The sequence below is a fragment of the Cyprinus carpio genome, chromosome B16 (assembly GCF_018340385.1).
Source record: "Cyprinus carpio isolate SPL01 chromosome B16, ASM1834038v1, whole genome shotgun sequence".
Classification (NCBI taxonomy): Eukaryota; Metazoa; Chordata; class Actinopteri; order Cypriniformes; family Cyprinidae; genus Cyprinus; species Cyprinus carpio.
Window position 1 is genome coordinate 18,146,440 of NC_056612.1, and position 26,260 is coordinate 18,172,699.

Genomic DNA, 26,260 nt, shown 5'->3' on the forward strand with positions numbered 1-26,260 from the left:
AAAACACAATGGTAGCAAAACTGAAAAGGGGAAGATGAGGAGTTGAACAAGATTGGAACAAGAGTGCATAAAGTCTGTCTCAACTTACCGGACCATCTTCCTTTTTCAAATGTTCCTCTTCCAGTCATAAGGAAAAAGAATTGAATGCACATTAATATTGTATTAGATATGACACAGGCATACACAATAATCCAGAGCAGTAAAGTACAGACTTCTTCTCTTCGTGTCATATGTCAGCACTCATCCTTTACTTTTCCATTTGCTTCCCTCTTTCTATAAGCAGTGCAGTGATATCCCATTACACAACCAACCATAACCATCACTTGTCTAGCGGCTTCATACCTGCCCTCTTTGCTTCTCCTCTCTCTCGAAATGTAAACAGTTTTCGGTGCTTTGAAGAGCAGGTTGTCCTGACAGTGTATATAAGCCTGTCGTATGTCCCTCCCTCTCTCACTCTCTCATACACTGTTACCAACTTCTTCCTTCCTTTTTGTGGCTTTTTCATAAAACAGTGAAAGCAAACAAGAGACGTAGAGAAAGAGACAGAGATGTCAGATTAATTTCTGTTCTTTTTATTTAAAAACTAATTATCAGACATTATCAGACAAACATCTAGCTCACCATGTGAAACTACAAGAGTCAAATTGAGGAACTACATATAGTGCAAATCAACAATCACAATGAAATGCAAATTACCCTCTCTTACTGCTTCTTCCCTCCGATGGCTTTATGAATTTATTTAATCTTTCTTTTGCTCCCTGACTTTCTTCTTTTATGCCTTTTTCCTTGCAGACTGATTTTACAGTCAGGGTGTCATCGAGGCAGACAGTTAAAAGTCCATTTGTTTAGTTGTACATTGCACTTCCTTGTTTCCAGACCTTCCCCTCACAAAAAACACATACACACACAGAAATAAACACAAGGAAGCACAGCAACCTGACATGTTGTTAACTGCATAATTTACATTATTGTTTACTACATCAAAATGGCCTAAGGTACATATGTATAAGAAAAACTACCATAATGCACCACAAGGCCAGCATTGTATTCTAAAAATTAAATAGTTTTAGTATTAGAATTATTTAACCAGAATAACCCTGCTACACACTAACTTTCAAAAAATTGGGATCATGACATTCTTTAATGTCTTTAATGTTGACTTTTGATCAATGTAATACATCTTTGCTGAATAAAAGTAAGAATTTCTTACTGACTCAAATCAATAAATGGTTAAAACCTTCACCTGACACAATTTAACATAGATTAAGCTAAAACGTCATCCAAAAAGTGAGAGAATTTTTGGTTTGCAAATGTTACCCTCTAGCCTCTAGGTCACATCTGTAATATTTAAATACAGGTAAAGTCGAGGATCCAATTTCATGATACCACATACAGGCGCGGACTAATGCACAGGCTTGGCTAGGCTGCAGCCTAGGGGCCCACATGTGCAGGGGCCTCGGATTGGCCACACTGTTTTTTTTTTTTTTTTATTTACTTCAGCATGAACAAAAAAGACCCTCATTGGTCCATAAGAATTTGTTGCAGAGCATCTGACAAAATTAATGTCTTGTATTGTAGAATGCACCCCCAACATAATGCTCCTGCAGACTATTTTAGTCATATAGCCTATTTTGTCATTGAGAATTTTTTAAAAATGTGTAAAAATCACACCTCGTCTTGTTCTCGTGATCCCAATCTCGTGTCTCATCTCGTCTCTTGAGTTAAGTGTCAGCATTAATGATAATCAAACAACAAAAGACAAGGAGAAAATCACTCCCTGCTCTTGACAGAATGGCACTTGTAGCTTTTATAAGAATTTATATAGTGAAAATTGAACCCTACCATCACATTCAAATCTATGTAACCAATAAATTACTACAAGAGCACAAAATTGTTTACAAGAGCACATATTTCTTCATTGATCTGGTCACTTGATTCTGCTCTCAAAATGCAACAGATTTATACATTTAAATTTAAAATGAACAAAATTTTCTTATGGGGGGCATACCCCCAGAACCTCCTAGACTAGAGCAACCAATGTGCACCACCAAAATCCTGTGGGGACACTGGGAATGTAAAGGAAACACTGTAGGATTGGCCGTCTCAATGTGAGTGTGCATGCCAGTTCATCTTAGTATTTGCGTGGACCATGTAATGGCACTAAATACATTTCTCCACTAAAGCATAATGATTAAGGGGGGCCTTATACAAACAGCAGCCTAGGGGCCCCTGACCACATAACAAAATGGTTTTCAAAATCTTCTCTAAGTGACTCTTTCTGAAGTTTCCAGTAACATAGAACCATATTTACAGATACACAGACAGATAAAAAAAGATATTTAATATACCTGCAGTGGTGAAGGTGTGTGTTTAGTAAGGAAGTTAAAGATCAAATATCCTGAAAGACCATGCAATTTGACAGGTGATCAAAATAGTACATTTTCGTTATTTATATATATATATATATATATATATATGTGTGTGTGTGTGTGTGTGTGTATGTGTGTGTATGTGTGTGTGTGTATATATATATATGTGTGTGTGTGTGTGTATGTGTGTGTATGTGTATATATATGTGTGTGTGTGAAACCACATTTTAAGGGGCCAGCAAAAATATGTTACTGGTGAGGGTGAGCTAGATAACAGTTAGTTAGAGTCTGGTCTGGATGTGGTTGGTTGGATTATGATTTGGAGCACAGAGAGTAATACAGCACCTCAGAACAGAAAAGCTGTCTGATCCTGGCAGCAACAGGAAACCCATGTATATGAGGGCAAAGAGAAGTTTCAACCAGCAGACTGAATACAGAATGTTGGAGCATCTTCTAAAAAAATGCTAATATATTTATAAAAATAATTAAATCTTCTCAATTGAATATACGTTGACAAAGAAGTAACAAAGAGTACCATGGTAAAGCCATAAGAAGGTAAAGTCAACATTGCTTTTGTTCTCTTCGATAGTCTACGTTTTTGCACACACACACACGCACAGTATCTATCCGATGTCCAGTTCTGCACTTGAATGGAAGGAACAGATCAAACATTGTATATGTACCATCCAGATTGATCTAACAGCATGCAAAGTGAAGTTGCAAGTCTTCTCTGCTCAAAGCATTTGCTCTGATAAATTATCTGCCTCCTCCCAGTCATTTTCGTTAATTGTCATAATTTCCCCATCCTGTGTTTTGTCATTTATTAACTCACTTGAATTCGACTATTTTCCCCAATCTGATTCAGATTCAATAACACCTTACACTCTCATACACAGTTCTGTGATGTTTCTGTATGTCTTACAAACTGGCCAGTAGGGGAGACTAAATATTTGCTACTTACGTACAGTAGCTATACACCAGCCCTTCTCAAAGTCCGGACTCGGGTCCGGATCCTGCCCGCATCCTCTTTGTATTTCAAGTGCACTGAACTCGTATCACTCAGACCTCTGTGGCACACCCACACAGGGGAGCACGAACCAGTGTTGCAGTTTTTACCGACTTTTTTGTAAGACAAAGCGCACAGCAACTAGCGACCTTTGGGATAAACCTTTTTAGCTTTCATTCAGTAGAATAATGTCACCGGAGAACATTCAATTAACTGACCGAATTCGCAACAGACTTGTGAATAAATGAGTACAAAACAGCGTTTCCAAAAACTTATCACTGTTGACTGTCTGGGCATATGAACATGAATTTAGTGCGTCTGTAAATATGCACATATTTTGTTACGGACATTTGTGCTGCATGACATAAATAACGTAATATAATTCACTGCTGTATAACAATGATAATTCAAGATTTTTGCAATTCAGTTTAAGTGACTTTAGGTTATATTGAAGTACTATTTCAGAAACAGAAAATATGTAGCCTACATGAGAACTGCTTCATTGGGCATTTATAGTTGTATAAAATTCAGTACTTTATGTAACAGTTCACAGAGTAAACAAGTACGACTTGATGACGTAATGAATATGATAATTAGCATATACATAAAGTTGAATTGTTAAAAACAAGTTTTGTTATAAAAATTATTTCGGAACTTTTCACGTTGATGAGAATTCAGATTCGGACCTCTGAATGTAAACCCCTGGTAATTATATACGATTCACTCTGCAGAACACATTAATACCCAAATGAAATCCATGAATTGATTTTAGGGGATCAATAATGAACTAAAACAAGGTCAAATGTGTTAAAAAGGTGCATATTCATAAGGAGGAAAAAAACTAAAATCTTGCTAAAAATTTAAAGAAAATGTAGCTAAAATATGCAATAAACTAACAAGGAAACGTAGAGAGATAATGGTTTTCCTGAACATAGATTAAGTCTAGTTCCAGAAGAACCACCATCAAATATAATTCAACAATATTTACCATTTATATATAAACATGTATAAAACTTTATCTACACCCGACTAAAGAGACAAAATGCTGCACGCTTTGTTACCTTTTTATTGCAGGTCTAAAAAACAAAAAAACAAAACAGAAACATAAGACATAACAACAGTAACAGGGTAACAACAATAATTACAAAGTGAGATATTCAGACCCTCTGAAAGTGTAATATTAGAAGTTAAATTAACAGCTGCGTTTTTTCACCTGTGCTAGGGGGGTTTTGTCTTCTCTTGTAGGAAAAAGAAACCATGACTCATTCTCTAGTTACATTATACACAAGCCAATCAGGAGAGAGAAAGGGGAATAAATGTAGATTCTTAAAGCAGCAGTTCTCATAATGAAAAAAAAACTTGGTTATAATATATATATATTTATATTTAATCTAAAGAAATGAAAGGTCATTTGTTGTCCTTATAGGAGTTGTGACCCTATCCCAATTGCAATGGTTAAGACCGTAGGGTGTCCCATTTGACATTTTAGATTTCAGAAGATTGCTTATGTGTTTTAGAAGGGTAATTCATCAGTGGATTATTACCTGACAGTCTATCTGGCATTATAACACCAAAGCGTGGACTTGGAGAAGTATGTGGGTATTTGGGACAGGGACTGTGTTTACATCAGCATAAACCTTTCACAAGTTGGAAACCACATGATGTTTCAGGGTTCAAACAGGCATTTAAAATGTAAGCTTGAAGCATAATTGTGGAAACGCACAAAAACAGTGATTCATCTAGTGTGAATTACGACATAAAACACACCTGAGGAGGAAAGAGCACCCACTGCAAAGATCCATTCCACGCAAGGCAAAAATCCACACCAGCTCTTCATCCTTGCCCTGCATTGCCTACAACAGTGCAGAGGTGGTGACCTGGAAAACCTGAACTGGATTTACAATGGAGAACGATTTGGGTGCTGTGTATTCTAACATAAATATGCATCTCTCTGGTCAGCAGGTGTGTGGTCACAGGATTTTTAAATGGAGGAAGTTGGAATGCCTCTAAATTGATCTTTACAAGAAATATTAGGGAACCACAGTGTGTTAGCTAGAAACCGCTCAACTCTTCTTCTGTCCAAACTAGTGCAGGCAGCTGGAACTTATTTAAAATATATATACAACACATTTGATCACCCGACCCAGGTGCATGTCTGTATGTGTGTGAGATGATTCCTCATCGTGATTTATGGGAGGTACGAGTGAAAACTTCTTCCAGGAGTCATCAGCGTGGCACCTGCGTCTGTGTGACCTCCGGTCCTCGACTGGCCAACCGGCTAAGGATGCTTCTTTCCGACATCTGCAGCCGCACAGCGACGGGCGGAATCCGAGCGATGGTTGCCGGGAGCCGGGTAACATCTGCCTTCATGTCGCTGAGTAGCTCCTCCAGTTGTTTGAGAACTGACAGAATGATTGGCGGTAGGATAGATTTATTTATTTGAACATTTTTAGTAAATGAATTCATTTTTGCCTTTAAACAACATTACTGCAGCTACAGGATGCAATAAGCAAGCCAAATGTGGTAAAACAAGGCTGAGATACTAAGTGTGAAGTTTTGTGGCTTTGAGCAATGCCGTGCTGGAAACACTGTGTTCTGAACTGTTTAGAAGCTTTGGGCTTAGAAGCTTTTTACTTTCATATTTAATGCATAATTTCTTTTTCAAATGATTTTATGGTGCTACATTACATTTTTTAAAAACTTTTATTTTATAGTATTATGCAATTCTAGCTCTGTAAATAAACACAAAATGTACCTAAATCACTACATACAAATCTACATACAAACATACAAATAACTACTGTAACATGTATTTTCAAATCTAGCCTAGTCAATGCAAAAACACTACATTCAGACTTAGAATGAATTTACCTCTGGTTGTTTAACTAAAATTAAGTGAAGTGTGGCCAAGTATGGTGTCCCATACTCGGAATTTGTGCTCTGCATTTAACCCATCCAAGTGCACACACACAGCAGTGAACACACACACCGTGAACACACACTCGGAGCAGTGGGCAGCCAAAGCTGCAGCGCCCGGGGAGCAGCTGGGGGTTCGGTGCCTTGCTCAAGGGTCTCACCTCAGTCGTGGTATTGAAGGTGGAGAGAGCGTTGGAAATTCACTCCCCCCACCTACAATCCCTACCAGACCTGAGACTCAAACCCGCGACCTTCGGGTTACAAGTCCGACTCTCTATCAGTTAGCCCACTACTGCCTCATTAAGAAAATATAATGTTGATGTATCACAAGGCTGACACCACAGTGATCTTTTTTATTGCTGTGAGTAACAGTAATTTGCAGATTACAATGAATCCAACAAAAAATTCAAAATTCAATTTTATATCTAAACATCATATTTAAAATTTTTGATTTGAACAGATTTTTGTTCGTTTTTTTTATTTATTTGGTTTTATACTGAAAAACAAATGAATGAATGATACCTGGATTATTTGCATTCAAATTTAGTTAAATTTAAATTCAATTTAGATTAACAATTCATAAAAAATAAATCATCCTGATCATTTTTTAACTTTAACTAAAAGATCCTGAATAATTTGTGAAAGAAATAGTAAAGTATCTGTGAACAGTTTTTGTCCTGGTGACTGGAAATAGTATAATTTTTTTGTATTTCATTTATTTCTGCATTGCAAAACTGTGTCCAAAGCTGTGAGGCAAATAATATTGTGCAGTATAGAGTTATGAGAGATATTGTACCTTTGTGTAGAACTGCATTAGCAGGCTTGTTTCCTGACATGGACTCTTTACTGAGGTGCTGGTGTGACTCGGCCAGACACTCCACCTCACTGAAGCGTGTGTTGAGTGCCATGGAGGGGTGAGAGGGGTCCTCGGTCATGTTTAGATATGCAGCACGTCTGAGCTGCTCCTCAATCACCAGAGCTTGTTCCAACAGCTAAAGAGAGACATAAATGAAGCAGCTGAAAGAAGAGCCATGAAGCTCTGCCAGTATGTATATTTTTCATAGCACCTGTCCATCACTAACCTTAAATCTGCGAGCAAGAAACTTGTTCTTAATCTCGAGGAAGTTTCCTCTGCTCATCTCTCCTTTAAAGGGCTCATTGAGGATGGCGAACCTCGGGTCATTCTGTACGTCCTGCCAACGTGCATAACCGTGGCTGATGGTAGAGGTGAAGGACATAACAGACCATTTTTCATATAAGATATACTGTAACATTTCGACACACTTGCCTGAATTTATGTTGCTTATGTTATGATCTTAAATACTTTTTGATTTAAAGGCATACGCTTAAATGCAATAAATCTGCTTTGAAGACATTTAGATTATGTATAATTTCCTTAACAAAACTAGAGCTAAAAGTTTCCACTAGATTGCTAGTAGAGGATTTGATTTCTAGCAAAGTCTTGATTTATTTAATAAATCTTGTCTACTACATAGCTCTGATACTTCTACATAGTTCCTGTACTTCATTTGTTTTTAATGACTTTACTATAAAAAGTGCGTGTCCAAATTTTTGACTGGTAATGTATTTTAAAAAATAAAATAAAATAAAATTCAGGAACTGGTAAATAAAGAATGAAATTGTGTCAACTTTTGACTGGTAGTGCATTTTAAATAATACAAACAATGAAAAACAAATATATTAATAAAACTACAATATTTTTTAAATAACATTAAACAAATTATAATAATAAAGTACACTAAAACAAGATGCATTCCTTTAAGTGATGCAAGGAAATGTATTGCTGTGTCTGTACTGAAAGACACACTGATTATCAAAATAATGGTATTAAGGATACTGTATGATACCAGCCAGCAGCCAGTAGTCATGGCGACGATGCCAGATCTCGTAAGTCTTCTTTGTGACCGTGGCGGCTCTCTCTTCATTCTGCCAGAGAGAGTGAAGCTCTGGAGAGAGAAACAGAGAGTTCATTGATTCAGAATTCACCAGCATGTACACATACACACAGACAGTAAATTCCCAGTGTACCTGTGAAACCTCCATCAGCGATGTTAAACATGAACCTCTGCTTCACTGCTTTCTTCTTCTCCTCACTCACTCCATCCACTCCTCCACTTGTCTCTTTGGCATTCTCTCCATTTTGCAGCTTAGCAGAGTCCTCTGACTTCACTCCGTCCTTCTCGTCTTTCAGCTCTGTTTGAGGAGAGAGAGAGAAAGACATTATTAACTGTAACAGTTTGTAGTCAGTTTATATCTGTGATATAAAGGTGTTATTTGTAATAACACGTACCTTTCTTCTCATCTCTTCCTGGGCTAGTGTCCATTTTTTCTGTCTTCTCTTCAGATTCTTCTACAATGGAGTAAGACAGTATTGGTGCTATGTGTGATCAGGGTTATGCAAAATGTAAAATTGGAGAACTGGCTCACTTTCAATTCATGAGAATTTGACAGTTTATGGATTACTTTGAATTTCAGTTCATTTTAATTCTAATTCCTAACATCCCAATTCAAACTGCAATCCTGCATCTGGTTTTGCTACACGTGGGACCTTGAGTTAATCTGGTCATTTTAAGTTAAGTTTTCATCGAGTGGATATGTAGTATACATAAGAAAATACATTTTAAGTAGTGCTCAGCACCTCACCTTTGGTTTTGGATGAGTCTACACTGCTTGTGGCATCTGAACTTTCAGCTTTGACTGAAGACGTGTTTTCCTTCAATTCAGTGGACTTCTCTTTGTCTCCCTCCTTTTCATTTTCTTCATGTCTGCTTCCTCCATCCTTTTCTGCTGATGGTGAGGTGGTCTCTCTCTCCCTGTCCTTATTCTCCTCTTTCTTTGCTGGACTGGGGGATTTCTCACCTTCATCAGGAATCTCAATGATCTGAGAAAAAAAGAGGGGATGTGAGAATGAGAGTTGGAGACGAGAAGAAAGACAAAATGAGACAGGCAGGTGTTTACAAAGGGAAAGTGTTTAAAAATACAGAGAAGAGAAACAGGAAAGTGAAGTGAAAAAATGAGACTGTAAATAACAAGTACCTCATCCTCCTGTCTGGAGCCTTTCGTCTCCTTTTCTCCATCCCCTTCCATCTTCTCCTCCAGCTCTTTTACGTCATCGTTCTTGGAAAGGTCTTCTGTTTGGATAAAAGGGAGTCAGATTAATGTGTAATGATTGGCCACGCAGAGATACTGGACAAATTATCTGTGAATGAAGAACAAATCCTCTTCTGGGATCCTCTATGCAATTTACCATAAAAAGGTTGAATTATTTGAAATTATCTTTTTTTTTTTTTTTTATGTTCACTGCACCACATGACTTTTGTTGGTCAAAACTTTTATAATTTTCATATTAGTCATTGACCCATATGAGCCAGTGTTATTTTAGTATTAATTATTTACAGCATTCCATTTCATTTGTATACTTCCACTTATTTTTGGTCAATTACTTTTTTCAGAAATTTTAATACTATTTTCTTAGTTTTAGTTGACAATAACAACACTCATATGCATGTGTGTACCTGGTGCTGGTGTGTTGGGCTGGGTATCTGCAGGCGTGCCAGTAGAGGGCGTTTTTGGATCTTCTCCTGCTGCAATGGCTGCCGCCCTTTTGCTTTCCTCCAGTTCTTTCATCCAGGGCATTGACCACTGACCATTCACATGCTCAAACTCCTGGACCTGTAAGAATTTAAAACAGTCAATCCTATAACACCACCACTGCCATTCACAGAATCAAATAGTTCATTCCTAACCAATAAAACACTAGCAGGCATAACCTCACGCACCTTCTTGCGGATCAGTGACATTACACCTATGCGTGTGAGAACATGTTGACGTGACAGTCCTTCCCGTGGAACGCCATCAGCAAATGTTTCTGCCCCATCGGCGCCTGGCTCACACAGGTGACGCATAAAGAGGGACACGTATGCCCTGAGAAAGAGAGAGAGAGAGTCCTCAAGTAAATGAGGTAAAAATAAATGAACAAGAACACCTCTAAGGGCAGTCAGACTGACTTGAACTCCTTTTCTGATTTGCCTCGCAGGTCTCTAACGAGCCACTGAGTGGTAAAGGTATCTTGGGGAGGCATCCCATAACGCATCACTGCATTCAGGAAGGCCTTCCTTTGTCGAGCATTGAAGCCCAACACCTAATGAGGAGAGAGAGGTTAACTATCGCTGAGTATGTGGAGGGAATAGAAGAAACGAGCTGAAGAGTAACTGAAGTTGAACCTCGATGTTTCCTCCCACTCTGGCCAGTAGAGGAGGCAGTGGTTTATCTTTATCATTCCTCAAGCCTTTGCGACTTGGTCTTCGGGAATTAGCTAAAGACAGAAAAAAAAGGTTCATGTAAATACTAATATATAATAACTACTTATTCAGATAAGGATGGTTTAACTTTGTTCCTGACCTTCAGATCGCTCATCAAAGTCCTCATCACCCTCCTCTGAAGCCACAGAGTAATCTGATTGGTTATCAGACTGATCATCCTGCCAGTCTGGGAACACAAATGAATGAGGCAATATATTACTGAGCAATATAAGTTTTATATATAAGAAAATATTTAATTTAAGGGGAAAATACAACCAGGATTCATGCAGACACATAAAACAATAGGGTCAAACTTTTGGACACACTGGACTGAATTTGCTTCTCATAATCTAAAAACATATATCTAAATGCTATAATTTATATTTTATTCATATACATATGTATACATTGTATGAATTACATGATTTTTTTAAAAGAACTATTTTAGGCATATTAAAGTTTTGCTTTGATGAACATTTTTTAGTACATCCTGTAATATACAACATAATTCCCATGTTTCAGTTCAGTTTTATAAAAGTTAATAATAAAGAATGGGTAGGTGTGTCCAAATGTTTGACTGGTAATGTACTGTACATCTAAACAACCACTACCATAAATTAAATAATTTATAGATTATATATGTAAAAACTTATAAATATAAATGCATTTTAATTTAAACACAAAATATTAATTTTGAATGAAAATATTACACATGTAACAACACAAGTTCACCTTCATCTATAACAACACTCACAAACATACAGGGAAAGAGCAGTAAAAAGAGCGTTAAAAGTGCGTCTGTACCCCGTCTACTACCTCTGTCCTCCTGTGAGCAGTCGTTGTAGTTGACAGGTTTGCGTGGCCGTTTGCCTTTGCCAAGGTGACGAGCGAGATCTTCCTGCTGTTGCTCATAATGATGGCGCAACAGTTTCTCCCAGTAATCAGGATCTACACTCTCTTCCTGCTTAATAATCTCTCTATCCACATCCTCCTCCTGACAGAGACACACCATATGATCTCCATATTCATACATGAGACACAAAGACACCACACACAGTCACAATCCCACACAAACTCACCTCCTCATCCTCATCTTTGACCACATACTGGGCAACTTTAAAAGAGCTGAGGTATTCATTCATACTCTGCAGCTCTGTGTCATCTGTTGCGTCTTGGTTTCGATCCAACAACCGATCAATCGCCTTGTCATCATAGTGGATCACACTGCTGTCTTCCTCCTTGTTGTCACCTGGAGGACAGATTTATTTGATTTAGAATTGACTTTAGTGTTTATTTTGCCCCCTTCATTTATTGTGTGGATAATTTCCATTAATTTCTGTATAAACTTATTCACCTTATTTATTTTCTGTATTGTCTAGTACTAAAAGTTATTCATATGCATTGGTATTTGGCAGTATTTACTCTTTCTACCCTGTGCTCAAAACTTAAGTTTTATTTATTTATTTTTGGTTGGCAAAGTCAGACTAGTGTGTCAGATTTGTTTGTTTTTTTCTTTACTACATTTTCTGTGTCCCACCATAAAAAATATTATTATTTTATTCTTAGCAGTATATTTAAGAAAACCCACTGCAGCATCTGAATGAAACTCAGTTTAACAACATCAGTGCCCAAGAAGGTCATGTGTAGTTTAAAGATCTAAATAAACTTCAACTGAAAGCAGAACTTCATGCCTACACCACAGCAGCTTATGCTTGGGGACGTTTCTGTAGTTTATGCGATAATGACAAAACATGTCACATACAGACCCTTAACTAAAAACTGTACGTGTGTTACTTTGCCTTTAAACGTTATTATCATTCTCTCAGGGCACTGCTTTATTTTCTGAGGGCACTGCTTTATTTTCTGATCTCAAAGCAACATTATGTTCAGAAGATGAAGTGTTCAGAGAAACCTTCTCCAAGCTCGGCTTTGAAAAGCTGTTCTGTGCCAAACTTCAAGATGTCATCCAATTCTTGTTTGGACATGGATCCAGCCTTGGAGCCCAGACCAGGCCGCACCACCAGGTGAGTCAACATCATCTTTTTCTTTGCCACCTGAAACACAAGGGACAACATATGACATTTCCTATTTCTTTTTCATCATCCAGCTTTGTATTTGCCTGGGTTTTAAACTACAGTTTCATATCTCACCTGTGTGATTCTCTCCTCCACTGATGCTTTAGTGACAAATCGATAGATCATCACCTTCTTATTCTGACCAATACGATGAGCCCTGCTAAATGCCTGAGAAAGACAACAGGAGAGAGACAGCATCAGAAAGAGTCCACCCACACAGACTCTCTCAGAGATGCAGGTGTTTGACAGTTTTAGCACCAGGTATTTTATGTTGCCTCTACCTGGATGTCATTGTGTGGGTTCCAGTCAGAGTCGTAGATGATGACAGTATCAGCGGTTGCCAAATTGATGCCCAAACCCCCTGCTCGGGTGGACAAGAGGAAAACAAACTGAGGAGCACCAGGAGCTGCAGTGAGAGAAAAGAGAAGGATTTTGTCAAAACAAAACATCCATCATGTTGCTGTTATTTCATGGAAATGGGTGGCTTTTCCCCTCTCACCATTGAATCTATCGATGGCTTCCTGCCTCATCCCTCCAGTCACCCCTCCGTCTATCCTTTCATACTTGTACCCCTCATTCTCCAGAAAGTCTTCCAGCAAATCCAACATCTTTGTCATCTACATCCATGCACAAAGATTTTTAAGTATACAGTGGTATATAGTTGAGTAAATCTGTGTGGTATTTGTGTGTACCTGTGAGAATATAAGCACTCTATGTCCACCCTCCTTTAGTTTTTTCAGCATCTTATACAGAAGCATCAGTTTCCCAGAAGCCTTTGTGAGGGCACTGCCATCATACATGCCATTGGGCATTTTAGGGGCTTCCTGCAGAATCAGACGCATAACAATCAGCTGAAAGTACTGTTGCTATTAATTGAAAACCTAAGAACTGTAAGTTCCCCCTATACCAAAATGGTACTGTCTTATTTGAGAGCGAGTGCTCACATTAGCAGCTGTCGGGAAGAGGTAGGGGTGGTTACAGCACTTCTTTAGGTCCATAACCACATTGAGCAGAGACACCTGGTTTCCTCCTCCACGAGTGTTCAGAGCTTCAAAGTTGCGTGTCAAGATGTACTTGTAGTACTTCCTGTTCCAGAAAAACAGAAAGATTGAATGAGAGGCTATTGTTATATAAAGTCATAAATGGCCCATACAACTGTCATTTATACAGACACACTGTAAATAATCAGAATCATCAAACTGTCAGACATACAGTTCAATGAATCATGCTGTAAATAACAGAGAGGGTGTCCAGCAGGTGGCGCAAATGAGGAAGGAATGTACTGAATATTTAGCAGAACACTGACAAAAACTGAACATGTTTCGTACTTTTGCATGGGGCTGAGCTCCACTCGCACGATGAGTTCTGTTTTAGAGGGCATGTGTTTGAAGACATCGGCTTTGAGTCTTCTGAGCATGTGTGGACCCAACATGTCGTGCAGTTTCTTAATTTGGTCCTCCTTAGCTATGTCAGCAAATTCTTCCAGGAAACCTTCCAGATTACTGAAACACGCACACATTTGGTACTGAACAACAGCAAAAAAAAAACTGAGGGAACACAAACATCCTCCTCACTTATCAAGAACACACACACACACACACAAACACACACACACACACACATACATACTTGAATCTCTCAGGCGTGAGGAAGTTGAGAAGATGGAAGAGCTCCTCCAGGTTGTTCTGTAAAGGTGTCCCTGTCAACAGCAGCTTATGCTGAAGAGGGTAGTTATTCAACACACGAAAGAACTGAGAGAGATAAAACGAGAGTGAGATTGTGTTAGTTTTACATCAAATACTAGTTTAATCATAATATTACAGGAATAGATCTCTCAGGAATCAAACTTCAGTCATCATCTATTCACTTTAATCATGCTCTAAACCTGTATGACTTTCTCCATAAAGGATGCAAAAGCACCATAAAAGTACTCCACAAGCTCTGCACGATAGCTTCATGTGAGGAAAAAGCTAAACATATGTAGTTATAACCTCTAGTGGAGAAGATAACGGCTGAAATCGGATCACTTAGTGAGTGAGCTGAACTAAAGGACCAAATTAGTCAGATTTGTGAATGAATCATTCAAACTGGTTTTGTAAACCAAATCAAACTGGTTCACAGATGATCAGTCAGATCATTTAAAATGAAGCAACAGCCATTTTATTTTTATCCGAATTTAGGATGAAATAAAGTCATACAGGTTTGGACAGACAGGAGGGTGATGACAGAATTCTGATTTTTGGATGGACAAATCCTTTAATTAGTAGATATTTTGGTGTGTCACTCATCTGGCACATGGAGCATACCTTTGACTGGTTATTTTTCAGTCTATGGGCTTCGTCTACTACAAGACAAGCCCAGTCGATGGAGCCCAGGATGGCTTGATCGATTGTGATCAGCTCATAGGAGGTCAACAGCACATGGAACTTCACAGAAGCCTCTTTCTACACAGATAAAGAGAGAGTCAGGAACCACACAATGTAAACAGATAAATCATCAAACCACAAAGCAGATGTGGCACAAATTTACATAAATTTACATATGTTTAGTGTTATGGTTACTACTGTATCAACTCTTCCCTTCCAAACATCTTTTCCTCTTTGTTTCATACCTTCATTTTGGAGGCCTTCTTCCCACCACGGATGGCGTTGCCCTCAAAGGAGAATTCATTCTCTCGTATGACAGCTCTGCTGTCTTTATCACCCACGTAAGTAACCACATAAATGTCTGGGGCCCACATCTCAAATTCCCTCTCCCAGTTAATGATGGTGGATAGAGGGGCACTGACCAGGAACGGCCCCTTCGAATGACCCTGAGAGAGACCATTACCAAATATACTGTATTATAAATTTCAATGCTACATTATAAACAATAGCTTTTATAATAAACATGTCTTCCTAGAGACCATTTATTCCTCTAAAATCAATTAATTAAAATACAATAACCTAAAAGAATGGAAATACACTACCGTTCAAAAGTTTGAGATCAGTAAAAAAAAAAAAAAAAAAAAAAAAAAGGGTTTGTTTTTAAAGAATATAATACTTTTAATCAAAAAATTAAACCAAAGTCACAGTACACTGATCAAAAATCACAGACTTTTAAATGATTACAAAAGATTTCTACTGTACATAAATGCTGTACTATTGAACTTTCCATTCATCAAATACTCCTTGGAAACAAATGTATCAGAGCTTCCATAAATTAAGCAGCACAACTTACTTTAACACTGATAGTAATTTAAAAAATGATTCTTGAGCACTAAATCAGCATATCAGAATGATTTCTGAATGATCATGAGATGGTGAAGATTTCAGCAATGGCTGCTGAAAATTAAGTTCTGCCATCACAGGAATAAATTACATTTAAAATAAAAAAGAAAAGTTATTTTAACTTGTAATAATAATAATAACTAATAATACATAGTAAATAATAATACAGACTTTGTTTTATTTTTGATCAAATAAATGCAGCCTTGATGAGTCCAAAATACTTTTTTCCAAAAACAGTTTTTTTTTTTTATTCTTCCAACCCAAATTTTTGGGCGGTAGTGCACTTCAATTTTATTTTTTTTAGAAACACACCTCTTTGTAGAGTGAATAGAGGAAGACGGCAGTCTGAACAGTCTTTCCAAGACCCATCTCATCAGCCAGAATGGTGTCTGTGCCCTGAGCCCAAGAAAAACGCAACCAGTTCAGTCCCTCAAGCTGGTACGGGTGAAGCGTGCCGCCAGTAGAGTCCAGATAATCCGGCTGCCTATCAAACTTTATAGTGGGCTGAAAGTAAGAGACAGGAAGAATATTAGATCATTCTCCATCAAAAACCTATGAATGTATTTTCTTAAAGACAATGATACCAAACAAACTAAATATGCAATTGTGGCCTTGCTTCTAATTATATTAATGGTTACACTTGAGAGAACAGGAAATTATGGGGAAAAAAAAGTGTGAAACATGGCAGAGAAAAGAAGCGGACCTGGTTCAAATTTGCACTGAATAAACCATGGCTCCAACTTTAAAGTGTTCAGTTTTAAAATTCTATCCTAGTCAAAAAAGTAGACAAAAGTTGAACCAAGCTGATCTAAGGTTCCTTACATCCACCACAGGATTAGCGGGAGGCCTCTCTGTCTTCCTCACTTTCACCTTCTTCATCTTTTTACCTGGTCTGCCCTCCTCTCCAAGCATCAGCTCCCTGACAAACAGAAAAAAAGAAGTTATGCAGATTAACTTATAACTGCACTCAACTTAATTTCACACTAGAGTACATGTTTGTGAAGTGCTGTAGAGGCCTGTGTGCATGTACCTGTGGTTCCAGTAATGTTGTTTAAAGGTCTCATAGTCTGGGATGTCCATGTCTTCAGACTCCCAGGTTGACTGATCATACGGCAAATCTCTCCATTTGATAAGATAGTGAACATTATTCTTCTTATCCACACTGGCAGAGAGAATGAGAGAAATTAGTGCACAAATAGTTCAGCATATGTCATTCTTCAACAGGCTTCGGCATATTAATGTTCTCACCTGTGGTTTAAGATGCGGTGGATGAAGAGCCACTCTAACTTTACTCCAAAGCGCCCATACTTATCCTCTATACGGGCATAAAAGGGATCTTTGTTCTTTCTCTTGCAGCTCTTATCCTCGTCTCCCTCCGCACCCATTTCTAGATTGGGGGGCTCCTCCATATCTGTCTTCCGCTGGTAGTTACGGAACATTACCTGACAGTTCAGCTCCAACTGTGACAAGAAAGACAAAGACAGAAATCATTAAATGATTTTACTAAACAAAAATGCATGAATTATTGTGCATAAATTATGCTTTAGTACATGCATGTGTAACTACTTTTATGTCCTTGCCTTAAAAGAAGGAATGCACAATATAATAGAACCACATCAGCTAGAGTTTTTTTTTTTTTTTTTTTTAATAACTAGTGTAAGTCAATATTGGAAAACTGAATTTCAATGTTGGTGCATTCCTACTTACAAGAAAGTGTGTGTTTTTATTTGTGTGTCACCTGTAGTTCCTGGACCCATGAACAGTGCCAATAAGACATGTTGCACCACTTCACAAAGAACTCTCTCTCCTTCCGACCAATCATAGGAGGAGGATCTGGAGCATCGGCTGGAAGGTCTACAGGACGTGGCACGGGCATAGGGGGAGGGGCTTCACCCCAGCGCCAGGCCAGGACTTTCTGTACTTTTCCCTTCAGTGGAAGACTCTGCGAAAACAAAAGACATTATATTCCATGTTTTCAAAATTAATCCATAATATTAAACTTATTCAAATAATGGGATTAATCAATTATGTAAATCCTACATATTTCAACACTGGCAACTCTGAAAAAAAAAAAAAAAAACTTAAGATAACCTAATCCAAAGGATAGATTTGGACTGTCACACTATATTATTCCTCTCTCACCAGGCAGCGTGGGCAGATCCACTCTCCGTTGGGGATGTCTGGCAGAGGAGGGTTGAGACAGTGTAAGTGATAGGACGAGGGGCATGTGTCACAGCACAGCAGCTCTCCTCCATCCTTACACACCCGACAAAACTCTATATGATGATCATCCTCCTCTTCTACCTCTCCATCATCTCTCCTTCCATCATCATTCTCCTCTTCACCCTCAGAACTCTCCTCACGAGCCTCCCATTGAATTCCCTCCTTCTCCTGAGAGAGAGAGAGACATAAATAATGCATAATCAACAGAAACTTCAGTCATTAAATATCAATGATAGAGAAAAAGTGCACATATACACACACACAGAGAATGTAGATTTTACTCGATGAGCCCACAGCAGCTCAAGGAAAGGCCAGACATTTATTTTGAATATGTTTATGTGTACGTACGCAGTGGGGGCAGCTCCATGTGCCCTCTGGGGCTCTCTCCATGTCAGGATCTAGACACACCATGTGATAGGCTCTCGGACAGGTGTCACACAGAATGATCTCACCACCCTGCTGACACACCTCACAGTAGTCCTGATGATCAGTCTCATAGCCGTCAGCATCCTCATCCACTACGAAAGAGAAGGAGGGTTTATAACAAATGTAAACGGCTGGAAAATGGCCAAATAGTAGTATAGTGTGTTCATTACAGTGTGTGTGTTCAGTAGAGTTCTGAGTTGTGCTGTTTTTTACTCACTCTTCTTCTTCTTGGAGCTCTTGGATTTTTTAGTCTTGGAGCGGCTGCTCCGACTGTTGGATCCATCACTTATGGAGAAACTGTCAAAATCGCTCTCACCATCATCATCCTCACCGCTCTGAGAGAAGGAACCAAGGGGGAAGGGGTGCAAAATAAGTTGGTGATGTTAGCCATAAAAATAAGGAATAATTTTAAATTTATATTCAGTACTGTTAAACAGTTTGGGGTTGGGAAATGGTTCTCCTAATGCTTACCAAAGCAATTATTTATGCATTTATTTGATCAAATACAGTAAAACATAATATAAATGTTTTCTATTTTAATATGTTTTAAAATGTAATTTATTCCTGAGATGACAAAACTGAATTTTCAGAAAACATTAGACAATAATCCTGTCTTCAGTGTTTCATGATCCTTTGGGAATCATTCTAATATGCTGATTTGCTGCTCAAGTCTCATTTCTTCTTGTTATTAATGTTGAAAACTGCTTAATATTTCTCTGGTAACAGTGAAACATTTTTTCAGGATACTTTGATGAATCAATTCAATTAAATGAATGATTGATGAATAAAAGCATTAATTTCCTTAAAAAAAAAATTACTCACCCCAAACCGTTGAACAGCAGTATATATATCTTATATTGTATATACTTTAATGAATTACTATAATAGTAATACATTAACTAATAATATTAAATAAATATTCATAATAATTCGTAATTTAGCTAATTTACATTATGTTGTAGAAATATATGTAAGCAGTATAGATACATACAGATGAACGTTTTCTCTTGAAATTGCCCAGTTTAATCTTGAGTGGAGCCACTTTCTTCGCTTTAGACTTTTTGTCCTGGGGCTTTGGGGTGGGCTTGGTCTTTCTACGTGCATTTGGGCCTATATCAGATATATAAATGACACAAAAAATTTTTAGTAGATTAAAAAAACACACATAATAAACTTACCTTTGGGCCCCCCGAAATTCCTTATTTTTTCAATGTTAATTATTTCTGATCCTGACATTTTAATTTCCAATCAAGTCTCATATATTTAATCCACATTCCTCTCTCTCTCTCTCCTCTAACCTTTGCCCTCTTTGGTCTTGGCTTTTCGCAGGGGGACAGCTGGGGGCTGCTGGGATGGGGGTGGTGCAGCAGGAGCTGCTGTTGATGTGGGTGTGGCCATGGGCGCAGCCCCTCCTCCATCCACTCTGGTCACCATACTCTCCACTGCAGCAGCTACGTTGGCAGCTGCCAGGGCTGCATTGGCACTCGCTGAGCCTCGCATGGGATTATTAGTGCTGAACTCTCGCCATTTAGCACCCAAAACCATCATCATCTTTGACACAGCGATCTTAGGGTTCTTAGCAGCTATTAAAGGTCTAAACAGGAAGAGGGAGAGAAAAATATTTCACATGAGTCAACAGAGTAAAATAACAATAGGATATTATAAAGATGTTTACATAAGGCAATAATAGAAATGGGACAAAAACAGATCGCTGTACTACCTGACAAACTGACTGAAAGCTTTGTAATTGGTGAGAGAGTTATAGTCCTCCTGGGTAAAGGTGTAGTCGATGTCTTTCATTCCCCAGTCTGCTAACAGCTGAGAGGAAGATTTGGGCTCCTGTGAAAGAACAGTGGATGACAGGTGAATAACACTAGAGAATGCAATCCTAAAAATAGAACCATGTATAATATATATATATATATATATATATATATATATATATATATATATATATATATATATATAGCGCCTTTCCTAGGCACTCAAAGCACTCTACATTGTGAGGGGGAGTCTCCTCATCCACCACCAGTGTGCAGCATCCACTTGGAGGATGCGACGGCAGCCATAGTGCGCCAGAATGCCCACCACACACCAGCTTTTTGGTGGAGAGGAGACAGAGTGATGAAGCCAATCAGCAGATATGGAGATTGTCAGGAGGCCATGATGGTCAGAGGCCAATGGGCAAATTTGGCCAGGATGCCAAGGTCACCCCTCTACTCTTTTTGAAAGACATCCTGGGATTTTTAATGACCACAGAGTCAGAACCTCGGTTTAACGTCTCATCCAGAGGACGGTGCTTGTTGACAGTATAGTGTACCCATCACTAATATATATATATTTCTATATATATAGTATATATATATATATATATATATATATATATAATACACACAAAACACCAAAACATGTGACCTGAACTTTTATCCACATACATACACTATTGTTCAAAAGTTTGGGGACAGAAAACATAACTTTTATTCAGCAAAAGTAATTTTACAAATCATTTCCATTTCAAATAAATGCTGTTGTTTTGAACCTGAAAAAAATGCGTCACAGTTTCCACCAAAAATAATAATTGACATTTAAAGGGGTCATATGATGTGATTTCAGTTTTTCCTTTCTCTTTGGAATGTTAAAAGCTCTTGGTGCATAAAGAAGATCTGTAAAGTTGCAAAGACTAAAGTCTCAAATCCAAAGAGATATTCTTTATAAAAGTTAAGAGTCAACCACGCCCTCCTAAAACAGCTCGTTTAAACATGCCCCCACATGTCTACGTCACGATGTGGGAAGATTTGCATAACACCGCAAAAATGTTCACATAAAGAAAGAAGGTATAACTTTTATTCTGGCTGTTGCTGCTGGTGCCATGTTGTGAAGACGCTGTGTTTCGTTGTGAAAGCAAAACTACTTTGATTGGTATTCCAAAAGAGGACACAACTAGAAATCAGTTGTTAAGTTGTATTTACAACACTGTTCTAGAACAGTTCAACCCAAATATTCAGATGTGTGCAGCGCATTTTATGGAGTTTGGCAATTGGGGCAATTCCAACTTTGCAAGGACAGTCTGGCGCTTCTGACTCACAGTCTGTAAGCACATTAACATATTTAAAGAATTTGCCACTGACGATTCAAATGTGAGTTTTAAGCAGTGTAGAGTAGAGCTTTTTGTTGTTTCTCAGATCACAAATGCAGACATGGGTTTTATGTTTACGCAGCGCGATACGCAACACAACACATAAAAAGACAGTATAAGTGATTATAATCAGTATTTATCTCATTTTTTAGGTTTTATCTCGTCATGCTGGGAGACCGCGCCACAGTATGTTAAGGGGCGTAACATTTCCGTCACACGCTTGAGGCATTCAGCCAATCACAACACACTGGATAGCTGGCCAATCAGAGCACACCGCGCTTTTTTAGATGAGCTTTGTAAAAATCGACGCGTTTCAGAAAGGCGGGGCTTAAAGGAGCAACAATAATGTACATTATATGGAAAATAATGTTTTTGAACCTTAAACTACATAAACACATTTAATTACACCAAATACACAAAATAATTTTATTTTTAGCAAAGTCCTATGACCCCTTTAAAAATCTCACCAACCCCAAACTTTTGAATGACAGTGTACCAACAGAAGGCAAATGAAAGATATAAGAAGCACTGATAAAAACTTTACAAACAAAACTGAAAATCTATTTGTTGTGCCAACAAAGTAGACAGGGAAAGCAAAGACAAGGCTCAATATCGGTATCAGACTTTTCCAGGAACATGTACTTTGTACAAGTAACACTGTTTGTTAAAGCATAAGTCACAAAAATCTAAATAAATAAATAATAATAATAACAATATATCTTGTGCACAAATATAAATTTTTTATTTTTTTTTGGTAAATGCAGTGTTTTTATTTATGTATTTGTAGTTATCAGATCACCCTCATGTGACACTGACTTTTTTAGTTGTGCCAAGGTTTTAATATCAAACCCGGGATTAACAATGACCACGCACGGGCTAACCCTTACCTGACCGTCATCATCATCGTCATCATCTTCCTCCTCAGGCTCTGGGTCTTTACGTTTGCTTTTTCCTCCAGATGAGCCACCAGCCTTTTCTCCCGCTGAGCCTCCCTTCTTTCTCTCCTTGGAGGAGCTGGATCTCTTTTTCTTCTTCTTGCTTGGGGCATAGTCACTCCCTTCACTCTCAGATCGCATCACTCTGTCCTCCTCATCTTCCTCACCTTCTACCAATCGGATTGCTTCCATGACTTCAGGAGAGCTGACAGGAACATCCTAGACCACAATAACCACCCAAGGAGAGATTATAATATCAGATAAACTCAGGGAAGAACCTTTCAGTTCAATGCTTGTTTATATAAACATGTTTAACAGTGACGGTAATGGCAAATGATGACTGATGTGACACTGCAGCACTGAAATCAGACATACAATGTTTTTGAAAGAAGTTCTTATGCTCACTACAGCTGCATTTATTTGATCCAAAAATTAAAGTAAAAACTATTTTAAAAATGATTTACATTCAAAATAACTGTATCATTTAAAAAAAAAAAAATCTAATTTGTTTCTGTGATGGCAATCTGAATTTTCAGCAGCCATTACTTCAGTCTTTAGTGTCACATGATTATTGAGAAATCATTCTAATATGCTGATTTGGAGCTCAAGAAACAATTCCTATTATTATCAATGTTGAAAACAATTGTGCTGCTTAATATTTTTGTGAAAGCAATGATAATTTTTTTTTGAATTCTTTGATTGATAGAAAGTTAAAAAATTACACCGTTTATTTGTAACAGAAATTAATTGTAACAATGTTAAAGCCTTTACTCTGATTTTTGGTCAATTTAATGCATCATTACTGAATAAGGATATTTAATAAAAAATAAATGACTGACCCCAAACTTATATCTATATACAAAACATATTCAGACCCTAAAGGTGCTCCACTAACCTCTCTGAGGAGTTTCTGTCGTTTACTGCTCCTGCTTTCACGGCTTTTCTTAGCTTTCTTCTTCTTTTTGGATTTGGGAATTTCTGCCTCCGATATTGGTTCATCTGCATCATCTGTCCAAAACACAGACACACAGCATGCATCAAACATGAACAATTAAAGCTAAACAATCTCAATTTTGATTTTCTGTCATTCATATCCTTCCTGAACTGATACAGTACTTTTAATTCAACTTTATGACCCTTATGTGTCGAATACAATGACTAGAGGTATTATAGCACATTCATTTAGATTTTGTTTTTAATGAGAATAAATTATTTTTGTGCATTCCTGCCTCAAGATGTGAGTCTACTGTCCAAATATGTCAGCAGCATTGAAACTAGGGCATAAGGCTCTTGCTTTTGAAATCATTCATTTATTAGAAGCTCTCTGCTGATAGGCTGCGCTACCAACGCCATGACCGAGGGCGCCCAGAAGAGGAAAGCAAACAAATGGGTTTAACACACTATACTAGCGATATTGCACACGTTATGATCGCTGAGGTAGAAAAACAAGCATTTTTTCGCTTTTAAGATAGTAAGTAGTCTGTAACAAATATATGTATCTTTCATTTTAACATCTGCTGCTGACCAGTGATACAGGAAGTGATTTGACTTTTGTATACAGCTTGCCGATACGGCATCATAAACTAAACATTTGGCTTTATATAGCCGTATGGTGCAGTAACACGTGGCTCACCAGCAAAATATATAAACATTAAATCTAGCAGCGTTCTCCTTACATAAAATGACAATTTGTTTAGAAGTACTCTGACATGTCAGCAGTTAATTTGCTTGTTTAGGCTCATTTGGGGAGGTTATATAACCTGATGTGGTTAATGAGGGTCCTGACAGGACAGCTAAACCTTACCATCTCTCATGGGTCCAAAATGGTCCCTGTCGTCTTCACTCCCCGACATATTCCCGTCCGGATGCTTGATCAAATAGAAATGACAACAATATTTTGGTTTGGTTTTTAGCAGCACACCATGCTGACAGAAAAATATAATAATATAAAATCAATTAACGATTGTGACATTTCATAACTACAACATCATACAGCGTGTAGTGATAGAGTTTGACGTAGTCGGGTAATTTCGGCTTTTTTCGTAGACTTTCTCGCTCGGTACGAGCGAAAGACGCCTAACTTAGCTGTCAATCAAGTTAGCAAAGCTAGCAAACATAGTCAAGTGATCCGGCTGCAAGGAAAATGGCAGCCGGCTGGATGAGTTGAGTTAAAGCGCTTATCTGCCTTCGTTTCTGGTTAGATTCGTGTCTTTAAAACTTTCCTCCATGAAAAAAAATAACACGCGGAGGTGGCGAAGCCCCTGATAAACACCACACGGCGCTTTATAACGCGGTGTCAAACAGTTGTAAGTTACCAGTAATTTGTTTGTTAATTCTCTGTTTCATGATTTAAAAACTCGCCGAGAAACGCAAATTTGTTTGTATGCGCGTATTTTTTCACGCAGGCGGTTGGAGGTGGGTGGGAGAAATTGACTTACAGGTCAGTCCAAGGTGTGGATACTCGGCGGTATGATCAGTTTAGTCTGACGCGAAATCTGCAGGTTACTACAAAACGTTATCACTGAAAAACAAAAAGAAGCTCCGAAAAGGTGTAAATCTTTGGGAGACGTCGTCCACTCTTCTCCCCTTTCGCCAGCGTCAGTGACCAGAAGCGAACATCCTCATACACACAAAGAAATCAGGGGGGGGTAGAGACATCCCATAATAATCCTAGGCACGCTCCCCCTCCCTACAACACTCACTCAACTCTGCATAGTTACCTCGCAACCTACAGACCATAATAATCATCTCCCCCTCGCACACAGTACCAGCAAGTACACACTGCCTTCCCCTTTCTTAGGCCCTGCCCCCTTAGCAACCACGTTGCTATGGAGACACTGCCCCCTCCCGCCCTCTCCGGCATCCCATAATAGTCATAAGCAGGCCGCTCTGACATCCCATAATAAACACAACTCCTAAAAGAGAGAGAAGGAAAAAAACAACACCAGTCACATGGTCTCCAGGGAAACCCCAGGCCGCTGGCGACAGACCATAATAATCTGCGGCTGTCTGTCCACCTGGCTGGGTTTTTGGTGCATGAGCGACACGAAACGCATATGAGCACCTGGTGGGAAGTCGACTAACAAGTAGTGTACTTCAGGGATCTATCAAACGCCGTGCACCTACAAGAGTGACACTTCACTGTTCCAGAGGCGATGAAATGTTAAGGTGCAACAGTTCTTTTTAATCCCATATCAGGCCGAAGTCTGAAAACTGACTTCTGTGGGAAGCGGTGAAACAAAAACACTAACTCTTATGAATCAGATCAGCCGTGACAATCCCGAAACAGACTCTCTGAGTCTGAACTCCAGTGATTTTACAGCAGGTCAGTGCCACTTCACATAGGAGTGAATGAAATGCAGAAGTCATGTTTATGTGATCCATTCAAGCGACACAAGTTTAGTTTTGGGTGAGTAGATCTATTTAAAGCAACAATTAAAAAAAAAGAGTTAGGATGTACATATTTAGCAGCCACTTCTGCTTATATTTATACTGTACACTGTTCCACATGAGAGGAACTTGCCAGTCATGTAGACGAACAAATGCAGCTGAAATGTGTGTAGGATTTGACTGCATCTCCTGC

General features: G+C 38.4%; 1 protein-coding gene across 3 annotated transcripts; it reads right to left on the bottom strand.

Annotated features, from left to right (window-relative positions):
* Positions 1–4,427: 4,427 nt before the first annotated feature.
* Positions 4,428–25,444, bottom strand: chd4b (chromodomain helicase DNA binding protein 4b). 3 transcript variants are annotated; one of them, XM_042741247.1, is made up of 40 exons: positions 25,116–25,444; positions 24,482–24,545; positions 23,573–23,685; positions 22,630–22,896; positions 20,327–20,445; positions 19,905–20,200; positions 19,598–19,716; positions 18,824–18,941; positions 18,529–18,698; positions 18,100–18,348; positions 17,696–17,899; positions 17,206–17,417; positions 16,988–17,119; positions 16,780–16,876; positions 16,270–16,461; positions 15,300–15,500; positions 14,995–15,132; positions 14,318–14,439; positions 14,017–14,190; positions 13,633–13,774; positions 13,381–13,512; positions 13,188–13,305; positions 12,970–13,094; positions 12,764–12,856; positions 12,526–12,667; positions 11,693–11,862; positions 11,418–11,601; positions 10,714–10,800; positions 10,536–10,627; positions 10,320–10,453; positions 10,092–10,236; positions 9,828–9,984; positions 9,349–9,443; positions 8,956–9,193; positions 8,603–8,662; positions 8,341–8,505; positions 8,150–8,258; positions 7,374–7,506; positions 7,088–7,283; positions 4,428–5,777 (listed from the first exon to the last, which is right to left on the bottom strand). In XM_042741247.1, exons 2-40 carry the CDS (start codon positions 24,528–24,530, stop codon positions 5,602–5,604), a joined length of 5,865 nt encoding a protein of 1,954 aa, XP_042597181.1. In that variant the 5' UTR covers positions 24,531–24,545; positions 25,116–25,444; the 3' UTR covers positions 4,428–5,601. The 3 variants fall into 3 exon arrangements, with proteins under 3 accessions (XP_042597181.1, XP_042597182.1, XP_042597179.1); XM_042741248.1 differs by having other exon boundaries at positions 11,430–11,607; positions 25,116–25,443; XM_042741245.1 differs by having other exon boundaries at positions 11,418–11,607; positions 25,116–25,443.
* Between the last annotated feature and the right edge of the window lie 816 nt (positions 25,445–26,260).

Coding starts and splice junctions, on each gene's coding strand:
- chd4b (XM_042741245.1), bottom strand. CDS start 24,530: ATGTCGGGGAGTGAAGACGACAGGGACCATTTTGGACCCATGAGAGAT. Junction 10,454..10,535: donor GAGTGGGAGGAAACATCGAG/GTTCAACTTCAG, acceptor TCTCCTCATTAG/GTGTTGGGCTTCAATGCTCG. Junction 10,237..10,319: donor AAATCAGAAAAGGAGTTCAA/GTCAGTCTGACT, acceptor TCTCTTTCTCAG/GGCATACGTGTCCCTCTTTA.